At 33.1% G+C, this 26,045-nt stretch overlaps 3 protein-coding genes across 6 annotated transcripts; 1 reads left to right on the top strand and 2 right to left on the bottom strand.

Moving 5' to 3' along the window:
- Positions 1-61: 61 nt before the first annotated feature.
- Positions 62-5,796, bottom strand: LOC107220057 (fumarate hydratase, mitochondrial). 2 transcript variants are annotated; one of them, XM_015658474.2, is made up of 7 exons: positions 5,510-5,796; positions 3,355-3,489; positions 2,373-2,573; positions 1,836-2,118; positions 1,205-1,467; positions 626-1,015; positions 62-488 (listed from the first exon to the last, which is right to left on the bottom strand). In XM_015658474.2, exons 1-7 carry the CDS (start codon positions 5,630-5,632, stop codon positions 351-353), a joined length of 1,533 nt encoding a protein of 510 aa, XP_015513960.2. In that variant the 5' UTR covers positions 5,633-5,796; the 3' UTR covers positions 62-350. The 2 variants fall into 2 exon arrangements, with proteins under 2 accessions (XP_015513960.2, XP_015513961.1); XM_015658475.2 differs by lacking the exon at positions 5,510-5,796 and adding an exon at positions 3,774-3,898.
- A 1,607-nt stretch (positions 5,797-7,403) lies between these two features.
- Positions 7,404-18,659, top strand: LOC107220073 (acyl-CoA:lysophosphatidylglycerol acyltransferase 1). Of its 2 annotated transcripts, XM_046743293.1 has the most exons (7): positions 7,404-8,036; positions 8,104-8,170; positions 9,371-9,588; positions 11,466-11,680; positions 12,743-13,016; positions 13,131-13,282; positions 13,565-18,659. In XM_046743293.1, exons 2-7 carry the CDS (start codon positions 8,151-8,153, stop codon positions 13,799-13,801), a joined length of 1,116 nt encoding a protein of 371 aa, XP_046599249.1. In that variant the 5' UTR covers positions 7,404-8,036; positions 8,104-8,150; the 3' UTR covers positions 13,802-18,659. The 2 variants fall into 2 exon arrangements, with proteins under 2 accessions (XP_046599249.1, XP_015513986.2); XM_015658500.2 differs by lacking the exon at positions 8,104-8,170 and having other exon boundaries at positions 7,406-8,036.
- Positions 18,660-19,356: 697 nt separating this feature from the next.
- LOC107220069 (m7GpppN-mRNA hydrolase) lies at positions 19,357-26,026 on the bottom strand. 2 transcript variants are annotated; one of them, XM_046743292.1, is made up of 6 exons: positions 25,764-26,026; positions 25,302-25,662; positions 24,435-25,082; positions 23,962-24,106; positions 23,335-23,644; positions 19,357-23,240 (listed from the first exon to the last, which is right to left on the bottom strand). In XM_046743292.1, exons 2-6 carry the CDS (start codon positions 25,346-25,348, stop codon positions 22,960-22,962), a joined length of 1,431 nt encoding a protein of 476 aa, XP_046599248.1. In that variant the 5' UTR covers positions 25,349-25,662; positions 25,764-26,026; the 3' UTR covers positions 19,357-22,959. The 2 variants fall into 2 exon arrangements, with proteins under 2 accessions (XP_046599248.1, XP_015513980.1); XM_015658494.2 differs by having other exon boundaries at positions 25,302-25,499.
- Between the last annotated feature and the right edge of the window lie 19 nt (positions 26,027-26,045).

Below are 26,045 nucleotides of genomic sequence, written 5' to 3'. Positions count from 1 at the left end.
CAAAATGTAATCAGTTCATCACCTCTCATTTGTTCGTCAAATTAAAAAAAACATTTGCCAATTTAATTAATGAGAGTAAGTTTTTTATATTCTCCGGTATTTTAAAACAGACGTAGTTGATTACAAACAAATATACAAACGCGTGTAACACGATCCAGCCGATTCTTGGGGTTTTTGTTAGCACGTATCAACTGCAATAGTGCAGTACTAAGTATAAGTATGTTACTATTTATCAAAATGTACACTATTTATATAAATAAGGTATTAAACAGATGGTTAATGATTACAAAAGTTTTGCCAAAATATTACAACTATTCCTGATTCAAATTAAAACAGTCTTGGATTGAGAATTATTTTGCTTCTTTCGGTCCAAGCATTTCTTCAGGCCTGACCCAAGCATCAAATTGCTCCGCAGTCAAACCATTTTTCAACGCAGATTCCTTTAGAGTCAAATTCTCCTTATGAGCTTGTTTAGCAATTGCGGCAGCCTAAAAAAGTGACGAGAGAGATTATTTTGAAGTTACTGCTATGTATGGAATGAACAATTGATTGAAAAAAAAAACTTTACTAGTTTGATCAATCTCTATTTCACCAAACATTCAAAACTATTTAGAATACTCCTTACCTTATCATAACCGATATGGTGGTTCAAAGCAGTAACCAGCATCAAACTCTCGTTCATAATTTTTTTGATGTTTTCTCTGTTAGCAACAATGCCTTGTACGCAATTCTTCGTAAATACTGATGCAGCATCTCCCAGAAGTCTAGCAGATCTCAACGTATTAGCCACCATTACAGGTTTAAAAACATTCAATTCGAAGTGTCCATTACTTCCGCCAATTGATGTAGCAACGTGATTACCCATAACTTGGGCACAGACCATTGTAATCGCTTCGCACTGCGTGGGATTCACTTTTCCAGGCATTATCGAACTACCAGGCTCATTTTCTGGAAGCGAGAGCTCACCCAGACCACAGCGTGGTCCGCTACCAAGGAATCGCAGATCGTTAGCTATCTGAAAATCGAATTAAAGGTGTTGTCATTAAAAATACCTAGGCAACCAAGTCAGCTGTATCTGTAGTTAAAGGAAAAAAGGCCAAATTTATTTCAACAAATAACTTAGAGGTTCTTACAGAAATTACGAAATTAAACAATAAATGCCGTGCATTGGAAGACAAAATTTTTCAAGTTATTTAGTGCTGACCTTCATGATAGATACGGCAACTGTATTCAATGCTCCATGTACTTCAACTATAGCATCATGACAGGCTAAAGCTTCGAACTTGTTTGGCGCTGTTACAAAAGGTAATCCTGTAAGGCTTGCAATTTTTGCAGCCGATTTTTCCGCGAAGCCTTTGTAAGTATTTAATCCAGTACCAACTGCCGTGCCTCCAAGAGCCAGCATGTATAATCTCGGTAATGTATCTTGTACTCTTTGAATTCCAAATTCAATCTGTTGTGCATAAGCTAAAAAAAATTAAGTTAATAAAAGTTAATCGGTAATATTTTCCATCGTTTCATATAACCATGAATACGTAAATGTATGAATAAATAAAATTGTCTGTTGTATACATATCAAAAGCCTCTGTGTTAGTGATTCACTGTTAGATGCAAGAAGATCATTCACAAGCACAGTTATATAAGAGTAATCGACGAAACTCTTCAAATATTTATACTTGTACATGAAAATTCTCTGAAACTTGATAGATAATATTTCGGAATAATTCAGTTTTATATTCAACCAACGAAATTGCGTGTAACAAGACACAGTTTTGGAATATCAAATAATTTTCCGCCCATTTCACACAGTTTATGTTCTTGATTTGTGCTATTACCTGAAAATTCTTGGCCCAAAGTTAATGGTACTGCATCTTGAGTGTGGGTACGACCAATTTTGATGATATCTTTGTACTCGTCAGATTTGGATTTGAGTGCAGCATGAAGTTCTTTGAGACCAGGCAACAATATTTTGTTAATCTCTAAAGCAACGGCAATGTGCATCGCAGTGGGAAATGTGTCGTTAGAACTCTGCGACTTGTTCACATGATCGTTAGGGTGAACTGGTTTCTTTGATCCAAGTTCTCCTCCTAGCATTTCAATTGCTCGATTAGCAATCACCTGAAATTAAATAACAAATAAGTGTTTCACTTTGAGTACAAAATTTATTATACGCAAAAAAATGACTTGAACAACTCCATTATTGTGCCTAACAATAACATTCATCAGCTTTTATCGTATTAATCATATGATCTATATTCTGATATTCGGCTCTATGCGGTACAAACATGAAGCTATAATACTAACTTTACATTGTGCAAAAACAGATGAAACCATAGAAAAATAGTTGCATTTTCGAAATAAAGCCAAATTACCTCGTTGGTATTCATATTGGTTTGAGTACCAGAACCTGTCTGCCAAATGACCAGAGGAAAATGATCATGATATAACTTTCCACTGATCACTTCATCAGCTGCTTTGCTGATAGCATCTGCAATTTTCGGATCAAGTCCATACTCTTTATTTACTTCTGCTGCCGCTTTTTTCAATATTCCCATAGCACAAATAACTGCGTACTGAAAAATAACATAAGTAATTAAAATTTTAGGCACTTATTTCTTACATTTGAGTATGAAAATCTATGAATATCATCCCACTACTTAAAATGGAATATAAAAATTTTGTTATGCTTAACTGACGTCATTTGAATGTTACATATCGTAATAGTCTATTTTCGATTTATCCATACTTATACAGGTTTAATGTTCTCGGCAGTCGGATGAGAGCGCAGATATAGCTAGCTGAGGATCTACTTGCTTTTGTTCATACTTATTCACGTCGCGATAATCGGGTGTGATTATTATCTGAGGACCCTATACTTCAAATCTGTTTACATCCACATGTATTGAACGTATCCAAAATACGGTCTACGCGCACTTGCACAATCTCAGACTATTATTGTGACACTAACGAATGTGACTAATAGGAAACGGAGCCTCAGCTGGTTGAAGCTGCTCTCTTATTTGACCCCAGAAAAGATTGACCCTGTATATTAAACTAAAATTGAACAAGGCACGTCTTTTTCTGTTGCTTTAATACCAATATATGCAAAGAAATTATGATGGGAACAGAAACAGCCGGCATTCAAAAGGTCAGAGCAATTAAAATGCCATACTTATTAAATAATTTGCAATTTAGATTTTCAATTTAAAGAAAATGAAAATTTATTTACTGCATCATTTTGTTAAACTAGCCAGATGAATTTCAATGCTGCACTTAATAATTAGCTTAACAAATATACTATTACTAAATTTAGCGGGCTTTCAAACATACTAGGTGTAATTATATTATACTCACAGGCATACGCTCCGAACTATCTCCAATGGGGAAGTTGAGTACCGATCTGAGGGTTTGGGCACCGTAATATTTATCATTTGGAACTTTGAGCTCTCCAAAAGTGTCTCTTTCTATCCTGTAACCCTTGTTAGATTCCTGAAACAAGAATCGTTCACTGACCGTTAGTATAAATAGTAATTGCTTCAATAGTCGCCAGAAATGTGTAATATGATCATGCGGAACGAATGCTTATGGCTTTAGATCGTAGAATAATAAATTTAGAGTAAATTAGTATACAAATATCAGGTTATGAAATACATAGAAATTTCTTAGCAATACCAGGACAATGTATGAGCGCTTTGGGAATTTAAATTAAGCATCATGAAAAAATAACTGCAATATTGTGATGGTTAATTTAGTTACCAAACGAGTTAACCAACCATTGTGCAATACTGATAAGGGAAACCTCTGACACGTATAATGAGATGCTGGTCCTATGATTGGTACAATTAGACTGGCTGCTGGAGAGCTGCCTGGCCTTCACGTTTTGTACAAGTCAACTAACTATTGCAAACATCCAACTGATATATGAGCGAAAGTGTAGTAACGACCTTGGTGCAGCTGCTTTTTTTAATTTTCATAGATAAGGTGGAATTAATGAGTAAATACTTGATTTCTCAAATGGACTTCCCAAAATACAGCTATTTAAAATATACAATTCCTGACTTTCTGATTACTGTTCAAATACAATTGACCCATTCAATTTTACTCATGACTAAAGGTTATCTTAAGATTTCGGTTGCACAAAAAACTTGGAAAGAGACAACTTCTGCCGGTTTGCGATGTTCCATTTTTCTATTGTACAAAAGATGGGTACGAATAATTGTTTAAAGCTATGCTACACTATTTTTGTATCGGATATCCATATGTTTTCAGATGGGTTCACATTTTTTGTGTTTTGCCTAATAAGATTAGAAAGAAGTCCAAATCGTTGAACATCTTTCTTAATAGCTACATCCCGTTAGGACTAGTGCCAATCCTTGAATGTGAAATAGTTGCCAAAAAAATTCATATAGATTAATGAATAAATCTAATTCAAATAATGTTTTAAATACTATATATTCAGTTACAATAAGAAGGTGTGTTATACAGCGAATTTTGAATTCAGCAATGTTTTCCTTTAAAGACTACTAATTATTGATTATGGCCTTACGTTCCTATTTCCACATCAGTGTTGCAATGAATTTATTCTGAAGTCGTCATTTGATAAACATTCATAAGCATTGCTCAATTACAGTACACAAAAAACAAATTCTATGATAATCAGTACACGGGTCGTTGACTCATTGTCAGTATAGGTTCAATGAACGGTAAACACGTGTTAACTCTGAAATTTTCAAAAGATAAATTCACGATTAAATGTTGATTATATTAGTCTCAGATATGTTTATGAAAAATCTTGGTGTTGATAAAACCGCTGCAAATTGTTGTCATGCAAAGACATCGACAATACATTGTCCAACTTTGTTATGGGAGTAAGATTATTTATGAATACCTCTAATGTTATAGAAAATTATATATTACGTATGATAATATTCATGTTTACGAAAATATGGATGCTGAGTTAAATTTGTCAGCGATTGACTTTTCTAAACAGAATAAAGGAAGTAATTTTTTGATTTAGAAAAGTGACTGACCAGTGATTCACAGGATTTACTGTACGTCTAGAACAAAAATTGATGACAATTTTTTTATTTGCTACCTTTTGTGTATAAGTTTTTGACTTGCAAAGAACATAACTTGAACAAAGCCTTAGCGCACATTACAAAAGATAACAAAAAATTGAACCGGTCTTTATTTCATCAAAATAATGACAGAGTATAAATTTTTAGGTGAAATCAATACACATCCATATTCACTATCCGAAACATAACATAATTGATAATTTTTCTTCTTCTTTCTGGTAAATTATTGGAATTGTACAATTTCGGGTACGTAGTCAATTCCAATAAGAATTACATTGGTGTGGTTATGTAAAAGTAATGTGACAGTAACTGGTGATGCTGCAATAAGTCATTTGATTAAGCTGAAGCACCGAATGTTTATATAAATATACTTATTTATAATTAAATGCACGATGGAAAATATTTTCTAACACAATACCGAAAGATCCTACCTTTGAAAGGTTACATGGACCCCGACAAAATTCAGCCATTCTGATATTAACGACACCGGCGATTTTCATGAAATGATGTCCACCGCCGACCACTGGGCGGAACCTCAATAAGTTTAATGCCATTTTGTTTTTTAAATATTTGAAATCGGCGAGAAAATAACTGACGGCCGTTACAATATTCTTATTGTCACACAACCGCCGGTGCCGAATTGCATAAGATCTACTCTCGCCAGGTTTTCGCAGAGTGCAGACGACAGAATTTCAAGGTCATCACATGGTATAATACGTCACTCAAAACATGTAATTGCTACGGCCGTAACAATATTTTTACTGATTTGATTGGAAGCTGTCGAGTAAAGAAAATTATCGTAGGTATGTATGCACGTATAATTGCAGAGGTATTAATTTCTCTTTCATCTCGTTCATCTTGATTTCCCACACGCGGTAAATGACATTCTCCCTACCGCCAATCAGAGCTCTTGCAAGTGAATTCATTACTTTTTTTCATCATTGTCTCGCCAATGACACAAAAGATGGAGTTGGATTTACGAATGAAATTCTCGGCGGCAGCGGATGGACAAAAGCGTGGACAAAAGACGAAAGTAAAATTAGGCGCATTGTCAAACCGCGTTAATTCGAATTGTTGCGATAGGCCGAGATCACTGCTGTAAACAGTAATTTAAATACAGAACACGGAAAAATACTCGCGTTAAACCTATTGGCGTTTACGGCGAGTTATACGTATACGACGTTTCGTCAGAGGTATCAAATTTAAAATCTCAGTCAAGACTAGTTCTAAAAATGCTCCGTTGCTCACGTCAACCTTGCAGCGTTGCTTGCAGCACTGATTTTCACTGAGATTTCACCGGCTCACCTGTAAAAGCATTCTTTTTTTTTAACGAAATCCAACACATCTTTATTTAGAATGAATCAATGTATAGGTGTACTGAAGCCGATAAAACCTTACTCGAAGAAATGCGGCCGAAGTATAAACAGTCATTGCAGTTTAATGTTTACTAATTTCTCGTAGTTTAGCAGATTCTGAAAACGTTCGTAGTAGTGCTTAAATTTATAATGTTGCATTACTTTTCGTTCTTCAGTCAACCGTTGACTGAAGAATATAAGTCAACGCTTTTGGCTTCTCTGCATCGCGACCACTCGAATGCAACGATATAGTAGCTGACATACTGTACGAACGTGAGTAAAATTTGAGATATATTGTATGAAGTATAATACGTACAAAGAATTGTGTTATACACCCATTTGAAGGCCATGCCGTCATGTATAGGTATGTATGATGTAGCTATAGATACATCTGGCTGTATGTATTATATGTACATACGTATGATTGACTTTCGACAGATAATACGTCAGAGTCGTTTTCTCAGAGTCTACAAGCTGCCTTTTGCAGTGACCTCGTTGTTGATTTTTACCGACTACGTCAGACGCCGGCGTGTAATCATGACGTATATATAATCAATTAATTTCTCGCAGGTAGGGCTGTGACCATAATCAAATTCCGCTCGTACTTCATAAAGAATTTTTTGAATAAATAAAGCAATTGTATAACATTCACAGTTAAGGAGGTCTCATTTTTTGTTGAAATTCCCTAAAAATTTAAGCAATGTATTAAACAATTCCAAGAAAAGTATCACTACGAAGTATTAAAAACGACAGAGGAAGATATATAGGTGAAGTATAATATTCCTTGTCACAGATGGTTCCAAAAGCCTTGAAAAGAACTTATTTCATCGTTCGTAATTTGGAGAAATAATCACTCGAATTCTGACTTCCCCTGCGTATTGCTGCCTGCGTGACGCGATCAGATTGATTCTGATTGGTTGTATTCCTTGAGGGGAGCATTATAGTCGTTTTTTTTGTTAACGAAATTCTTTGGATCTGAACAATGTGGGAGCGGTACAGGTATTGCCAAACGAGAACGTGGCCTTGGAAATAGACGATTCTTTGGTATATTCCTACACAAAACAGAAGCATAGAAACATGAATCTGCCACGGAATCTGCAATTTAAACGGCAGCTGCCATTTAACGCGGCAGGTCCAGTTCTCCGTCGCCATTTTAGTTGTATTGTTTCCGCTCTTGGGCCGAAGCGCTGTTGAGCGTAGGGTAAAAGCGTGAAAGATGTATTATGCGTGGAGTGACAGTAATCTTTCAGTGAATTATGAGCCGATAAAGTCGAACCTTATGTCGGTGCGGTTAGCTAATAATTAAATATTGTAATTATATTACATTAAAAAAAACGAAGAAAAAAAAAAATGTAAATTGTATGGTAGTAATAATAGTGATTTGTAAATCGTGACGAGGTATCATTTTATTATAAAGTAATTGTGTGTAAACACCGCGACGGCAACACAGATACTCTAATTTACAATTTTTCCTGAGGTGACGATGATTGCTCATTATATAATTCCCGAATGAGGAAACGTTATGGACAATAAGAAACGTGCCAGTGTTAATTAAAATAATTTCCACGAACATGTCCGGCCGCGAGAGCTCAACTGCTATTAGGTAAGCAAATCATCCGTTTATTAGCAACGTATGTCCAGCTGAAATCTATTTCATGTTAACTTCACAGGTTATGTTGAACAACCGGACTTCGCTCGACGGCAACGTGCCGCGACGATGACTAACGAAAATAATACGTATATAATGCTTTAAATCCTTATTTCGTTGCATCTGCAAACATCTACGTTTCATTATTATTCATTCCACTCATTTTTCTACGCTTTCGCGTAACGTGACCGATTCTCCCGTATCGTATTTTCTCTAAATTAACCATCCGCTTTTAGGAACGTGAGATCTTGTACAGATAAAAAAGTATCAATTTTCGAGAATTCGCACGATTTTCTTTTCTTCTCCGTTTCGTACTTCTTTATTCCTCGAGGGTTTGTACAATCTCACATTACCCCGTTCAATTTTGGGAACTGTTGTACAATCTAAACAGGATTATTCTTAATTTAGAGCTGATTCGACATTATGTCAACAAAACAATCATACTTTTTTAAGAAATAGTATGCTGCCGTTATTCTGCGTGTATGAGTTATGCCCTCAAGCTCTGGAGATGAAATTTATTTCAGAGCTTTGCGAGAGGGATTAATGTGTAATAAGATTAAACCCATTTGATTGCGCAAAGTTTATAGTCCGACTAAAATGGCCAATGAGTAATTTTAAATATAGAAAATATAATCAATTGCTAATTAATTGTACTTGGGCAGTTGCTGACTATGCACTACAGGAATATACATTCATCGAGTAGATACATTACTCTGCTTGGTCTGAATATGTCTATTAATATATAAAACGTTCTATTACATGCGTTATATACATTTAATAATGTAATTGCACAAGTGGATATTATACGTACAGGATTTTGTATCTTGAGAAGAGGAAAATTTAAACATCCCCTTTTTCATTCATGCTATCTTACATATGAAAAACTGCTAATTCTAATCCAATTATTTTTCAACTACTGGATTACGACATCCAGTCATCAAACCCTACGGCAGAAGCAAAATCATAAATTTTTGTTTGGATTTAGCACCTGTTTCTAAACTATAAAATAACTAAAGAACTGCGAAAAATTGGAATCCAAAGTTTTGCATGGTTTTAAATCTGGTGTACTCAGCAAATTAAAATAAAAACTGCTGTGAAAACTGACCAATACTTAATTCTACTTTAACAAATCATAGCACATCTTGGTGTCAAGCTATATAACAATGATCGTCGAATTATTACGCAAAGTTTTTCTTAAAAGTGATGTGCAAAGCATAAGAATTTTGAGTGCCAACCTTGGTAGACGTTGCGTCAAATTGAGTTAAATAAGCTCTTATTATTTGTTTCAGATTATTTAACAATGCAGTACATTTGGTAAAATGCATTGTGCGTACCAGTTTTGTTATACTAAACAACGCCTACTGCATACCAACGTATGTTGTATGGATGATGTTACTATTCCCAATAAAATTATACCAGCCCCAAGTTTATTGGCGGATAGAAGGGCTTTTTTTCCATTGGCTGCTGGCGATGGTCTCAACGTGGACTTGGTCAGCCGGTTATGACAGTAAATATTCTACCATATTCATACGAATAATCTAATTATATACATATGTTTTATATGCTATTTGCTTATATTTTTAATGATAGAATAAATCATGTATGATTGTCCAAACACTAATTATGACAATAATGTATTTCGAATAACGTGCACCAATTGTAGGATGCTGATATTTCAAGAATTCAGGCCGTGATTGAAATTGTACTCTGCTTTGTTTACTTGCTTTTAAATGATAATTTCATATTCGTTGTCAGTGTTTCAAAGTCAGACTTATAACTGAATTTCTTTTCTTATTTGAGATTATAATGCAAGACTAATATTGACGAATGCACAACTGTTCTCAATACGTGAAATATTAATACATCAAATTTTATCGCATTATTTTGTTGTCAAATGTAAAACAAGAATTATAGTTCTGAACTTTCTCGAAAACTTTAACACAAAAAAGTCGGGGAATTTCAATTTCGATGTTATTGCCACTTTGATGATGTATTTGCATTACAATTCATATTTCAATTCCATTAATGTTATGTGAATTCTTCTGAATATTCTTTCTTCAACTGAAAGTAGGCCAATTGATTACATTTTTTAACCATTTCGGTGACAGAAGCCTCTATAGTGGTACCGTTTTTTCTTTTATTTTTATTTTGTTTGTAATTTTTTTTTTATACTTCATGCAAAATTCCGAATATTTTTTGCATTTTCAACTATAAAAAATACTTATACTTTGGAATGATTAGGATTTTTTGTGAATCCATAATTATTAATCATTGTTTTAAATAAATGTGTACAAAAAAAAAAACGCGTTTTCGTCAGTGTAATTCGTTAGCGGAGAAATTTGATGATAAACGTATACTAAAAATGCTTGAAATTCATTGGTTGACCAACAGATCTTAGAATGGCCATTAGATTTACAAAATTCAATTCTTAAGGATAGTTTTCACCCTCATTAGGGGTGCATATAGATGGTATTGGGGGTTCACCTATTCTCGGCCTAAAATTGTACTGTTTCAAAATAAATATTCATATAAATCTTATAACAACTTAAAATAACTTGTACACTCATAATGATTCACCCCGTTTTCACCCCATCTTGAGGGTTGTTTTTAGCTTTATTAAATTTTTGACATCAGATTCGCATTATATATAAAAATTATATCGGAGATGTATCATTGAACTTCTGTGCCAAAAAACCTGAACTGCGTGACTGAAAGGGTTAAACTAAAAATGAGTAGAATACTGCAATTCAATCATTAGATTATCTGTTTTAGGCATGAAAATGTAAAAGAATGTGTGAATGCTTGAAATATATTATTGTTTGTAAAGAAAAAGAATGTTCTTATGACGCTTACAAATGAGTATACAAAAATGTTGTCACCACGGCGCTCTGAATCGCTCATAGACATCCCTTTAACGATGCATTTTATTTTTGAGTTTAGGATCTCCTAGATTCAGTACGGAGATTATGAATATGAATATAATATTCAAATAAGATGGATGTGTAGAAAATTCATGTGATAAGATGTGGCCATTATTTACTATAAATACATATAGATGCAGTAAAATATAAAGAATATATAGCTGCTACGTTATTGTTTAGACTTTGAAAACAGTAACTATGTAACAACTTATTACAATCAGGCATGGAATTTCGTTTAATAATAATTACTTGGCATAGAAAAAAGTTGCTACATTCTTTTCGAACTATTTAATTTCAAGGATAGCTTCACTTCCAAAGTTTGACAACTGGATGTATATAGATATGTGATACATGTAAATTTTATCGAACGTGAATACTGCAATTGCATGGTGAGCTTGAACCTGAATTTGGTTCTGTACATGTGCGTATCTTATATCTCATTTGACTAATTAATCTTTGACAGTAATTGAACATGGTGATGACATACAGAGGATCACAAGTGACAGAACATTAGTCATTGCAAATCACCAAAGTACCGGGGATGTTCCTATACTGATGACAACTTTCAACGCAAAGCCAAATGTGCTGCCAAATCTCATGTGGATTATGGACAGGATATTCAAGTTCACTAATTTTGGCATCGTTTCCATTTTACATCAAGATTTTTTTATCGTTTCGGTAAGCTATTGCACACTCCGAATTATACAGTATGCTTAATAGAAGTTTTAAGCAAATTATAGTAACGGCTGGGCAAGTATGTTAAGATTTAAATTTTCAAATTTTATTCAGAAATTGCTCATGCTTTGAATATTGTGTGTTGTGACAATTTCATTTGTGATTTATTTCAGATCTATTACAGCAGTTATTTCAATTGATTAAAAAAAACAAAACATTACTTATATAAAATAAAACACAACCTGACATGTTGTCAAATAGATCAGATAATTGTTTAAAATGCTTGATATGTATCATGGTCACATGCGTGTATGCCTCTCAAAAATCCATGGTGCTCGTCTTCCTATTGAAATTACAAATCAGTGTTATTGTTCAAGGACAGTACATATTTGCGGCTCATAACTGTTAAGTATGTAGCTCTCCGCAGTATGATAAATGTAACTTGAAAATAAAAAAAACCTTCATTCAAGGGCAAACGTTCTCGATCGTCCGTGTCTAGTGTGAATACTACATTATTATAAATGAATACATTCGGGGAAAAGTATTTTGTTTTAAAACCGTTAGATAAATAGTCCGATACTAACTGAGTCAGAGGCACATGTTTTGATATCTTGGTATGAAGTACCCAATTATCCTAAAAATTTTCAAGGTCTGTTGCCACGAATTGAATCATTAAGAATCCATCAATTTTATTGATAGTATCCTGACTTCACTCTCCTGATTGTGGTAAAATGTCTTACAACGTTCAGTGTTCCAAGTAATAACATATGAAAGATAGAAAAGCTTATGCATGTGACTAAACAGTGTTCATTTTTTTAAAAATTTTTGTTTGAGCTTGGATTCCAGTCTAATATGACTTTGTTTATCTCCGCCACAGATTTTATGTTTGAGATGAAAAGCCATTGTTACATAATCCTAAGTATTTGTTTATCAAATACGGGTTCGACAAATAATTTCAATGGCGTACCATAGTATAAATTTTAAGATTTATATAATGTTGGCGGTATTGTTTATATCTAATTTCAATCAAACATGGTTACCATTTTAATAAACCTTGAATCACAGGGTCGCGACAAGCGAGGAGAAAGTTTGCAACAATTGGAGAAGCACTTGAGGACTTCTTACATACCGCCTGGCAGGAAATGGATGGTTTTGTTCCCTGAGGGAGGTTTTTTACGTAAAAGGCGTGAGACATCACAAAGATATGCAAAGAAAAATAATCTGCCGATTTTGGAATATGTGACGTTGCCAAGAGTTGGAGCTATGCAAACGATATACAATGTTGTTGGTCCTACACAAAACAACAATTCTATTGATCACCAGCTAAACAACAGATCGAGTATAAAATTTTTTACTTTTCATCATCTAAATCTGAATTAGCTAGTGATTCCTCTTTTGTCTCCAGGGATCCATATATCGATTGGAAAAATTAAGAAAATTCATAATATTTCAGATATGACTGTAGCTAAACCAGAACTAAGTTGGGTCTTGGATATAACCATAGCTTATCCTCAGGGTAAACCAATAGATCTACCAACAATTGTGACTGGTTCCAGACCACCTTGTGATACGGTACTCTTTTACAGAGTATATCCCAGTTCGCAGGTAATAAAATATCAGTGAAAATGATGTACGTATTTTATAAGATGAACATTTTTCTAGAAAAGAATTTTCCACGTAGCGACATTCGAAAATTTAATATCCTAATTCCAGTGTTGAAACAGTACGAAATATAATCTTCATAAAATATTTTTTCAATTCTTAAAAATGTACTATTCATGAACCTTAATGAATATGGAGTCATCTAAGTCTGTAAGGTTTCTGCTTTTTCTCAGTGGTTCATCGTATTAAAACGAGTTCAAAGACGACAATAATTTTTTATCTCAGGTACCAAAAGAGCCGGAATTACTCACAAAATGGCTCTATGATAGATGGGTGGAAAAAGAGGCACTTTTGGAGAATTTTTACAAATACGGAACGTTTCCTCAAGCCCCTGGAACACCACAAAATGGATCGAAAATTCAACAAGATCCCTTGCGTTTTCTAGTCCTACATTTGTTTTTCATAACTTCTAGTTATATTCACTACAATATGCTAGCGTATGTGTGGTCCTGCATCTGGTAAGTTATATTTCTAATGTGTGAATGCAATAGAATGTATCTGTCAACTGTAGCATATATCGCGTGACCAATGGAAAAAAGGCCTAAGCGACGAAAAGTGTGATTTAAATGGCAAAAGAGCGTATATTTTTTGTTCGCCGATTAATAGGAGAACGGAGAATATCGCTGTTATCTTTTAAGCCAAAAATTAAAAGGCAACAGGGTGTGATCGCCTTCGATACGCCCTTGTGTCATTAACGAAATTTTGGACTGATGCCAAAAAGGCGTATTTAAAAAAAAAAATATATGTATATATAAATATTTTTGGCCGATACGCCAAATATATTTAATAATGATCATAATGTTAATGTTAGTCCTAGTAATATGATATTATTGATAGTAATAATAATACTAATAGCAATAACAGTAACACTAATAATAACTTGTTCTTGTTGTTGATTATTATTATTATCATTATTATCATAAATAAAAAATATTATATTGAAAATTTGATGTCTCTTTTGTTTTTTTTTAAGTTGTAATTGAGCACCGTGTAATTACAATTTTACATATAAATCAAAACGGTGTATTTATTATTCGTTTCCGTGGTTTCCGTCAAAACCCATTTTGATTTGTCGCGCTGCGAAGCGAGGTGCGTGAAGTGTGCCAAGTCAGATCTGCAGCTCATCGCGTATTTTTACTTGCTCTTATGGCCATATTATTGCTGTTATATTTATAGATGTCGATGACGCCAACTTATAGGGTGATGGTCGGTTTACGCTGGATAAAAATCAATGGGAAAAATTACCTGCAATAGATTCGACTATCCTGAGACCAAAATGTTGTCACTTTAATAAATAATTGTTGGTTAATGGCACCACACATTTTTATTTTCGTAAGCAGAATATGTTGATACTGATTGAAGACCCAAGTTTAAGTTTTAGTGGGTACGCCCTTTTGGCCTTAGTCAGCATGATTTTTTCCAACAAATTAATGCCAGAAAGTCGTAAATATTTGTGGCAGTTACGGCCTGTTGTCATTAATTCATCAAATGTTTTTGAATAACTAGGGGTGTATCTCCGGCGTTTCAGCCGTTTCGTAATTTTTTTATTATTTGTTTTGATTTTTTTCCTTTTCAAAGCCTTCTTTGTCGAATGATGAACAAAAAAGAAATGTATGCGCAATTTTGCCTTTAAGAATTGCAAAAGGGCGTAAACTTGTGACTTAGGCCCTTTTTTCATTAATGACACGACATGTTATTTTGAAAGGTCTCCAATGCTTGGCAGCAATTTGTGTAGTGTAAAAAAACATATCTCAGAAGCAAGCACGTAATACTATCATTTAGGATTGTTTTAAATCCAATTACCTAGCAAAAATGTCAAAACTATGAAATAAAGTCAGATTTTCACCCATATTCAGAAAGTATTTTACTCGGTATTAAAATATCAAATATTTTTCTATTGCTACACTTGTGTTAATGAAACAAAAATTATGAAACGAAGAATCACAGTATATACGATGTATACTATTATTTTCACTGCATGTGCTAAAATTGTGCTGCAGCTGAATCATAGTCCTAATACTTTTTGAATCACGGTATCCGCCTGTTTTCAGACTGAGTTGTTTTTTTTTTTTTTTTTGGTCTTTTAATCATTTCTAAACTACTGTAATTATCTTCACAAAGTTGTAGTATGTGTAGTCTATAACAGTATAGATATGATTTAAAGTAGCATTACATCAGCTTTCAATATTCTATTTGACATTACAATTGCATTTATCATCATAGGAAACTTTAATTCTGAAATAGTACTGATCACTCGAATATTATAAAATTTTCGTGTCATTAATACGATACATTAAATTGAGAAAATATCCTTTTTAGACACATTACGTATGTTCCAGTCAGTTAAAGTCAATATTTATCGTGTTTTTGCATGAGGGCTAAAAGTAACTGAGCATGTATAAGTAAATATGCATATGAAGAATTGCATGTGAACCCGACCAACGTCTGACTCTCACCATTTTTGGTTTTGTTTAAAAAATTTCATGCGATTGTTTCAAGTCTAACACACTACCGTGAATTTCTTCAAGTTTTTTATTCAACCAGTCAATTACTTAAAAATATTTTAAGTGATTTTGGAAACGACCATTTTTTAAATTCTCAAACAATTCTGAAAAAATGTATTCTTCATTCCAAACATTTCAGAACGAGCCCAAGGTGTGCCGATTTTTGTCGCTGTTTTTTTTAGCATCTTTAATTTTTTGGTCAACTAAAACATTGTTTAAACGGCCTGAATATTCCCAATAAATTTTCAAAATTTTAATTATTCACTTTAAACATTTCTAGACGGGTTCTATCACAGCGGATTTAAAAATTGCAAGTTTCAAGATTTTTCGGGAATATTCAAACCTTTTAAACAATGTTTTACGTAATCGAAAAAAAATTAAAAGTGATGAAAAAAAAAATTTTGGCCCATTACGGTTCTGTAGAATTCTTTGAGATGTTTAAAAATAGTGGATGTTTTTAAATATTTTTAAATAATTAACTGGCTAGATGAACAATCTGAAAAAATTCATGCTGCTGTTTCAGAGTTGGAACAATTGCATCAAATTTTTTAAACATAATCAAAAATGGTGAAGGTCAGACATTGGTCGGGTTTGTATGGAATTTCCCATATTTTAGGACTACAATTAATCAAATTTCAACTTTTCCAGTTAGCATTATTTACCAAATATGATTTTGAGGAACTAAGCATTTATTGATATTTTTGAAAAACTCACGTTGGAAAAGATTGAAATAAAGGTTTCGTTGAATATTGTAAACAAAAAATTTCTTCAGTTTGAGTCAAGCTGACATGCAAAGCTGGGAACTACCTCAAAATATTCATCGTCTGTGCTCAGATTACAATAGATTGAAGTAATTATGGTTGAGACTTTTATTATGCGAAATACAAAATGAAAATCAGGGGTTCAAATTCCGCCTTAAAATAATTGTCTGGATTTATATTATAGATCATATAATTAACAATTTTATAGTAGTTCAGATTATGATTAGAGTAACTCAATTCTTGTTTACAAAAGAAGGTGCTCTTTTTTTTTTACAAACTAACATAAAATAATTTTAGTCAGAAATCAGAGTGTGCACAGGGAGAGTTGGATCTTCTCCACCTGTTATATCAATCATGCATCTTATTAGTGTTCCACCTTTCACGTCCATACTAAGTTTTGGTATGTGTTCAGCAATTCAACTTGTCGTGAACTACCAAGTGTACTCAGATCTCCAAAAAAAGTTGAAGCTCTTATCTGTGGATATTTTGACTGTGTTATGGGTGATGAAATAAAACTTTTAGATATAGCAGTCAATTCTTTTCATTTTTCATATCATTTTGGACTTTTATTACCAGCAATCTTTAAGCTTATTATCGAACAATTGTGTTTAATTTTTTTTTGGCCCAATTTGTGTTGGCCTACATCGATTGAATAATAATCCAGTTTTTGGGCTACTGAACATTTAGCAATGGACACATTATAATAAATATACAGAATTGACTACTGCGTCCAAGAATTTTACTTCGGTGGCTGCCTAGACAATCATTGAAGGCATACCAACATTTAGAAAATGGTTATGAACTGCTCATGAGTTCATTCATATTTTAAAACTTTCCATTTACACCCAATACTCAATTTCAGAGATTACCTAGACCCAATGCTAGATTCAGTTAGAAATAAGACAATACCTTGCTTTTTATCATTCTCATAACCACTGCCTATGCAACAAAATCCAAAATTTTCAATTTCACTCTCTAGAATCAAATTTTGGATGCGGTACTTTGGTTGAAGTATGTGAACTGGTGATTTGAAAACTCTTTTCACACAATAAATTCATTTCTCACAAGATTACCTGAACCTTACCCATACCCTAATAACGCGTATCTGTAAGAAGTTATCATCAATCTGTTTTTTTTACGAAAACTTTGACAGACTGAACTTTTCGTTGAAATATATTTTAAGTACATAGTTCTTCAATATCATCCTTGAACAGGGCGTTTGCAATTGCTCAAAAATAACGTGCTGAATTGATGTATTACTTCAATTTTAACTTAAGATAACTATCATTGTATGCTTCCTATGCGTCAAATTTCACCGTAATTTCTTTCCGTATAAATCAGATTTTACCAAACAGATTTGTGAATGCAGAAATAAAGTAGGTTTACGTATGGCTTTGTCTAAAAAGAATACTGCAATAAATCGACAATGCGAGAATGAAGAGTATACTTGGCTTTGCATCTATTCAGTAAGGTTTGCTTGGCTGTGTTTTAATTGATGCGAGAGACAATGATACAAGTGAAAAATTACGTGTTTCATAGATAAGATAAATCAGATTTGAAAGTTATTTAAATTGAATATGAATGCAGTACACTGTAATTTGTTTGAATCTTTTTCATTTAAGATTATTATAAAATACAGGCATAAAGGATTCAGATATCTAGGTTCTGGCATAATTTATTCATTGTAAGAGTATTTTCTTTACATGTATATGTTTCCTGATGTGAGTCTGGATGCATTTTCATATATATTTTATGATACTGTTTCAAATATTAGTCAAGGTTTCGTGATATGACCAAAAAAAAAAAAAAAAACTCTTAGTCAACTTACTTGTAACATTATTTTCACGGAAAGATGTAGAAGATGATTTCTGAAATGGATTTGTTAAATCAAAAGTTGATTTATTTTTAAGGGTCAAGTTATACTTGGATCAATATGTTATGTATGAACGTAAATACACAACAGCGCGCTTATGTGTTAGTATGCTGGATAGGAAAACTTTTACCCTAAAAAAAAAAAAAAAATACTCCGTAAAATGGAATTGCATAATAGTGTAATAGCTTGCAAAATAACGGTAAATTATATTTCATACAAAATTGAGAAATGAGAGAAAATTAGAAAAAAATGATGATAGTTATTAATCAAAATTAGAACACAAGAAATGTAATTTGCTAGGAGAAAAATAAATTAAATTAAAAAAAAATTACAAAAATGAATGAACTTATGACAAATAATGTTCGAATGAATGACAAAGGTTAGCTCATTCATTCTTCTTGCAGTGATATGAAAGAATCTTAGGTAAAAAAAACCTTCTACGTAGGGTAACTTGCTGTCATCTATTTTAGAGTATCAAAGATACAAAAATCACGTAATATAGTTCTAAATTGTTAAGAACTTTATCACTTCTCGTATGGTTCAAGTAAATTTCTGTACATACACATATTATACATATGCATATATTTCTTCACCCTTCTGGTATCCAATTTTTTCTCGCAAGTGTATATTTACAGAGATTTGACAGAGATTGTATTTTTATTGCATAAAACATGCTCTTCTTCTAATTGAATTTCGATTTACTTAATATTAACTAATATATAACGAGCAAACAGATTACCATAGATATAATATTTACAATTATGAACGATTGTCTTTTAATTATGAACCAATATTTAAGGGTCGAATCAAAAATCTATTTAGTTATCTCAATCATTCAACTAATGAATTAATTGTACATTTTTTTTTCTGCACAAGATGTGCTCAATTTAAGATATTTAAAAAAAAATCACTTTTCTATGGATTTTCATTGCTTTAAGCCATTGAACACAGTGAAACATATACAACTAAACGATCGTGTATATTATTGTTATAGGTATATAAATTCTCATGCGACACAACGCAATTTGACAACAAAAAAGAAGTTTTACTTTTTAATATTAATCAAAATTTTGGGTAGTACATTTGTCATCTGTGCAATGCATCACAAAAATCCGTGTACCTTAATTTGTGTATGCACACACTGTGACACCTATTCACAATACTGAGATTTTTTGTTGTTTTAATATTGCTCTTATCTGATACATCTTTACTATGCTGTAATTAAGATGGCTTAATAGCGTATTGTTTGTGGATTTAATATTCTGGTAATACATGTTGAGAAATAATTTGTAGAGATTAATTTATTGTAATATGGACCAATCAGCCACGTATTAAAAATTTTACTTGCCTCTAGGAACATTGAGCTTGTTTTACGACTAACTCTGATTTTATAATAAGTTCACATCACATGCCTGATTGATCCAAAATGTGTAAATTCTATTACATTTATATCCACTCAGGCCAGACTCGATAGATACGCTTGCCACCAGATTAGCTAATATTAGTGTTTAATGTCTAAGAATCCATCCGCACTAGTCTAATTATCAGGATGTTCAAATAATTTACAATTAATAAAATCAGAGCTATCAATTAGAAGGGCAATTATAGGCATGCAGCCCCCCCCCCCTGCGCAATCATCGCATGGAAAAAATTAACCTTGTATTTTGAATAAAAATAAAGTAAAAGTATTGTCGATAGTTACTCAGTATAATAAATCAGTCGTCATTTATTCAAGAGCCTCATAGCTCGAAAATCGATAAATCATGTCAAATCATCAATTAAAAGTTTATCTTTTTCAATCTTCGAGTGCAATACAATGAGATTTTTTTAGATTAGAATGCAAATTACCCTCTTGAACTTAACAGAAACAAATTGATTTGTGCTTCACTCAATTTATACCTCGTAAAATGCTCTGTATGTATATTTGATGTGTAATATTTATTATGAGTTGATATCTTACGGAATCCTTTCCATACCATTTGAAAGTATCGACATTACTTACAGTGAAGAATTATTGAGTCAATCATGTGAAACGATCTGTTGCGTTCCGCCTAATTGCAAAAAGGAAAAGCTTCTCAAGAAAATTTCTTTGCGCTACTAATTCATAGCCCATTTCTGATCAATCGCATTTGTATTTGCATTTAATTTATATTTAGTTGCAAAGTGCATTATGTATGTGTTTTACAGGCAGATATCACCATGTTGAAACTTTGCAACATATGAATAATTGTATACAAGGATCGTCATCATTTATGCATTTTCTTTACATGAAATCAAATAGGAATACCTTATGTAACTGAAGTATGTATGGATAAGCTACATGTTCCAAAAAAAACTTCGATTTGTAATTGATAATCATGATGAAGGTTATTGTTATTACTACTATTATGTTTATATAATTATAATATAATGCAACAGAATTACGTCACTGATCCGTGATTATTGTTTGTTCTTAAACACGCAGTCTCTTTTCTGGTCAAATAAAACTAAATGTCATGATAATTATTGTAAGTAATACAAAAATAAATAACTATTAAAAACTAAATTAATTTTTAATACCAGCCTTCGGTCTTTAAAAACTATTTAATATAGAAATTATCAAGCCCCTCAAATTCAAGTTTTCTGATTTGTTATTCAAAAAAAGTATTAGATCGAAGGGCAAAAATAAATTTGTATCTCGTTAAATTTTGTTTTCACCTATGTGAATAATAGTTGCCTCGCTTCTTGAACAACTACTTTAATGAATAATTGGGACTGTAATGTAATTTATAGTTGTTAAAACTTTACAATTAAGAGTATGGTTTGCTGAAAAGATATTATATTTAATTAAATAATGATTTGTATTTTCGTAATTGTATATATTGAAAATAGTCACATATTACAAAAGTATTTGTTACCTATATTTGTCATGACATTTAGTAGACAAGATAACGTGGATTCGCTGAGCAGTAAGGAACGTGTAGGACGTTTAAAAACCACTAGATTGCAACTCCAATTCAAATGGACTAAAGATTTATGTATAAAAATAAAACTAATTGCAAATTTCAACCTGATTGATAGATTGTGAGAGCAGCAAAAAGAAAACGGTAGTTAAATTCAAATATTTTTAACTGTTGATTTTGTTAGAAGTTTCGTTTGTTCATTTAGATAAAAAAAATTTTAAATGCATACTGTGTAAGAGAAAAAGAAATGAAAATTAAATAACATGAAAAAAGTTTTTCTTAGGTAAATCATTACGGTGGTTTTTGCAGTCGAAATTTATATGCCTGTCTTTTTAGTACCACCAAAACGATGTCGCAATTTGAACACAAAGATGATACTACTTTGTTGTAAAGCTGTACAATAAGTATTTTTTTACAATGTCTGTTACATTCACGCTCATCAAAATATGTAGGTACTTTAAGCAAAGCATTCCTTTGAATCTTACACGAGAGATTAATAATTCTTAAAACTATTAGAGCCATTTTATTGTCTCGAACAATTTAAAGGAAGAACAAATGAAAGTTATCCGAATGATTTACTGATTTGAAACATGCTAATTAGGCACGATGTTCATTATAGGCACGCAAGGCACGGGTTACATACATTCATACATTTAGAAAATAAAAAATGGCCTTTTTCCTTAAACAGAAATGGTTGGATTAGATGACATTATCTTTCAAAGTATAGATCAATAAATCGAAAATGCGTCATGACACAAAATGAAGCAGTCGTTTTAAGTCGTTCTGCTGGTAGGGTCATTAAATAACGGTTTACTTGGCATTTCTGTAACTATTATAACGACTGATGGCGCAAAAATGAACCTTTCCTGTTCTCACACCGAGAAGAGGCATGGTTTCGGTACAAATATTTCTTTTAAATTATATTGATCCCAAATCTTAATGTTCAAGTGTAAAAGAAAAAGAAAAAAGAAAACTTACACCTGGCCACTGCAGGCGACAGTACAACACACACCATCATTTTCACTGATATAAAAAATGAATAAGAATATAAAATGATTAACACTATCTCCCTTAGCGCTATACATTTTTACGTGAAACAATAACTTTATTTACATTGTCTGGCATATTCAAGCATTTATACAACTGCCAACAGACTAATCGTAGGATGTTATCATACGATTATTTTTTCTTCATCTTCAAATATTGTTTACCATAAATATCAAACACATAGCACATAGCATTGCATGCGTACATAGCATTTTCAATGAATTCTTTCTGTTCACAATATTGATCCTAAACAGAAATAGGTTAATTTTATACAAATTATGGTAATTAATGGAGAAACAGATGCAACTTATCAATCATGATAAAGTCGAATCACGGTTCAGTTTTCACACAACACTAGAAGATGAAGGCATGATTGAACGTCAGTGTACATACCTATAAAATAATGAAAATGCTATATTTTCATGTTTTCACTTCGATTGAGATCACAGATGCATAATAGGTAATTTCGTCATTACTTATAGTAGAAAATTCTTTACAAGCAGTTAAGTATTGCTCTTTTGTCGAACTTGAAATGTGTCCATGCTTTGGCACGAAATTGTAAGGACATATCAGCTCCGTAACTTTGTACTGATGGTAAGATTTTATTACGATCGCCACCACTCAATGATAACGAAGTGGACTTTGAAATCAATTGTGGGGAGTCGTAGGTATTTGGTAATTTACGAGCTGCTTCCCCAAACAAAAGTGACTTTATATTTCCGTCTGGCACTTTTACTTGAGTATTATGATACTCCTGAGACAATATTTTATCCCCTGCAAAGAACAAAGGTCAGCGTTAATACTACAGTAGTTTGACGAACGTCGTAAATGGCTACACAGTTTGATCCAATCAAATAGTAAAGCCTACCTGTCTTATCAGCTCTGAAACTCTGGGATTTCGAATTACCAGTGGAATAAAATTTATCACCACGTTTACCAGGGTTGGACACAGGGCGCATCGCTGTTTCTTCATAGAATTCGATGTTCTGTGGGCTTCCGAACGCTTCCCTTTGAGCTTGAGGACTGTCGATCAATTGCTTAGCCAGCATTGCAGGGGAATATTCTTCACCTGGTTCGCCAAACAAATTACGCTTGAACGCACCTTTCATTGGCGTATTTCTTGGGTCATTGGTACTTCTTCGACTACGACCAGGTGAGGTATTTGCTTGATGTGGGTTCTGAAAATTAGCGATATTGATATTTACTGCAACTTCCAACAAGTGATTTATCATAAAATTCTTGTTCTCCCAACTATATCTGTTGCTGGATTCCAGACTATCCGTAAAAGCTTTGTAACTCTCGATCAAAGTAAAATTTGGTGAGAAATTTTTACTTCTGAACAAAATTTTAAATGAAAAATAATTTCAATCCTGGTTAAAACTAAAATTCGGTTTTTCTTAGTTTCAGGTTGGATAAAACTTTAGGAGAAATGAAATTGAAAACTTAGACGATTTCTATTTCGAAATGCTTATCTGTGTTAACGAAAAGTAATAACCTGTGCAGATTGCGGAATCATTTGCTGCTGGCGTTTACTTTTGGAAATAGATTCAACATCTCCAAGGGATTTGTGTCTGTGCCTCCTAGTGGCAGTTACACCTTTCTCTCGTTGCTGCTTCTCTTGGACCCAGCGTTTCATGCGCCTGTAAAAAATTCCAGGTTTTCCAGCCAAAGATTGTCCATTTGCCAGTAAACTATGCATTTTTAGCTTTCATACAACGTGAGTAATTCTTGTTGCTCTGTTCCAACTAAGTTTCATCTACGCTATATTGTTTCAGCTGCATAATACGTGTCATATTTATCATGCTGAGATATTTAATTAAAAATTGGAGAAAAGCTGAAAACTGATTCCATACGACTAAAAATGCCACGAATTTGATGATCCTAACTGCAAGGTGTGAGGCAGTAAAATTTTAAACTGGAATGCCTGTAAATCAGTCAGATTATAGAGATAAAAAGAGAAGTGCTCACTTGACAAATGGGACAACCATAAACAAGGCATTTGGTCCAACCCCCATCTTTACTTTAGGCGTCATATCCTTTTTGTTGTTTGGTAAATCAGCCAGAGCGAACCACTCGACATTCTTTATCTCTTTACGTGTTTTAGGCTGAAACTTAGTGTCTTTTTGAACTCCTGATATAATGTAAAGTCTTACAAGTTGATCGTTTATCACAGACTCGATGTATTCATTTTTATCTATCAAATTTGATATATCAAATCCCGTCTCCTCTAAAACCTCCCTGACTGCACAGTGGGAAGGATCTTCATCTGCGTTTACTTTTCCCTTGGGGAATCCCCAGCTACTTTTAGCCCAGTAACTTTGAACCAGTAAGACTTTGGTCAGGTCTTCATTTAGTACTATAGCTCCATAAGTTGGCACATTTTGCTTGTAACATCTCCATTGCTCGATGACTGAATCTATGTGGTTGACATGTGGTTTCAGGAATGGAGTATGTTGGAACATATGCGTCGCAAATTCTTTCATATTACACTGTTTCAGTTTTGGATTTTCTTCTGTGCAAAAGAAGTCTAGATAAAACCAGTGTGCCAATTCTATTTGAAAGCAAATTCTGACCAGGTCTTTCTTTTCTTCCTCAGGCACATTGATGATGAATCGACTGGAAGATTGAAAACCATTTGATCAGAACCACGTCAACCACTAAAACTTGAAGTTGCTGATGCTTACTATTTTACACTAATGTGCGAACTACGTAATAAAATGACAAAATGTACTTTTCAAAGATATTGGTCAAGTGATGGCGTGAAAAAATGTGGGAAACCTTATGATTAAAATATAAAGTTACTTCAGGTAATAAAAAATATAACTAAATACTAACCTGCGAAGGTCGTCAAGAATGTCGAGAGGGATAGAGTGCTCTGCCATGTTGTTGTATTTGACTTACGTACTTATAAATGTAATTAAACAATCTGTGATTTTTCCCCTTTTAGAAATGGAAAAGCCTTTCACCAAGATGTTGTTCATCAAATTTCAGCTGCAGCTTCGTTTTTCTCCAGTCGGCTGGTTTTTATCCAATCTTAAATTATGTTAAAAATACTGTACGAAAATGAAAATTCCCCTCAAACTTCGGCCGCTTTAGATTATGATGCATAAGATAGTGTTGTGTATCACACACGTAAACAACGAACAAAGTAAATTCACAGGTTAATCATTTAAAAGAAGTACTAGCTGGACCTGTCCTGAAATGTAACGTTTTATTCTTTTACCACACGTCTTTCTCTCTCTTAATCATTGCTCATTAACGTGATACTAGCGCTATCCTCAGTTTTTTTTTCTTTACCTTGTGTTCATCTCAAAAAAGGAATATTTTAACATGCAGCAGTCGACTCGACTGTCAGTGACTGGTACTCGCTGACAGCTTCCGAAAAAGATTGCTGAAGACAGCCAGCGATGAGTATTGTGTTCTTTTGAAGCGAGCAAAAGGGCACAACGGGCGCCGGGGTAATGAAAAAGTGGCAGTGCCCTACACTTACCGACTCGTTTATGAGACCATGTTAATTGGACCTGTACACAGTAGTTACAGGCACAGCACAATGATTGATTTCGTTGAGTAGCTTAGAGC

The sequence above is a fragment of the Neodiprion lecontei genome, chromosome 6 (genome assembly GCF_021901455.1).
Source record: "Neodiprion lecontei isolate iyNeoLeco1 chromosome 6, iyNeoLeco1.1, whole genome shotgun sequence".
Lineage (NCBI taxonomy): Eukaryota > Metazoa > Arthropoda > Insecta > Hymenoptera > Diprionidae > Neodiprion > Neodiprion lecontei.
Note: the sequence above shows the minus strand (reverse complement) of the source record. Positions and strands in the feature narration are given on the sequence as shown.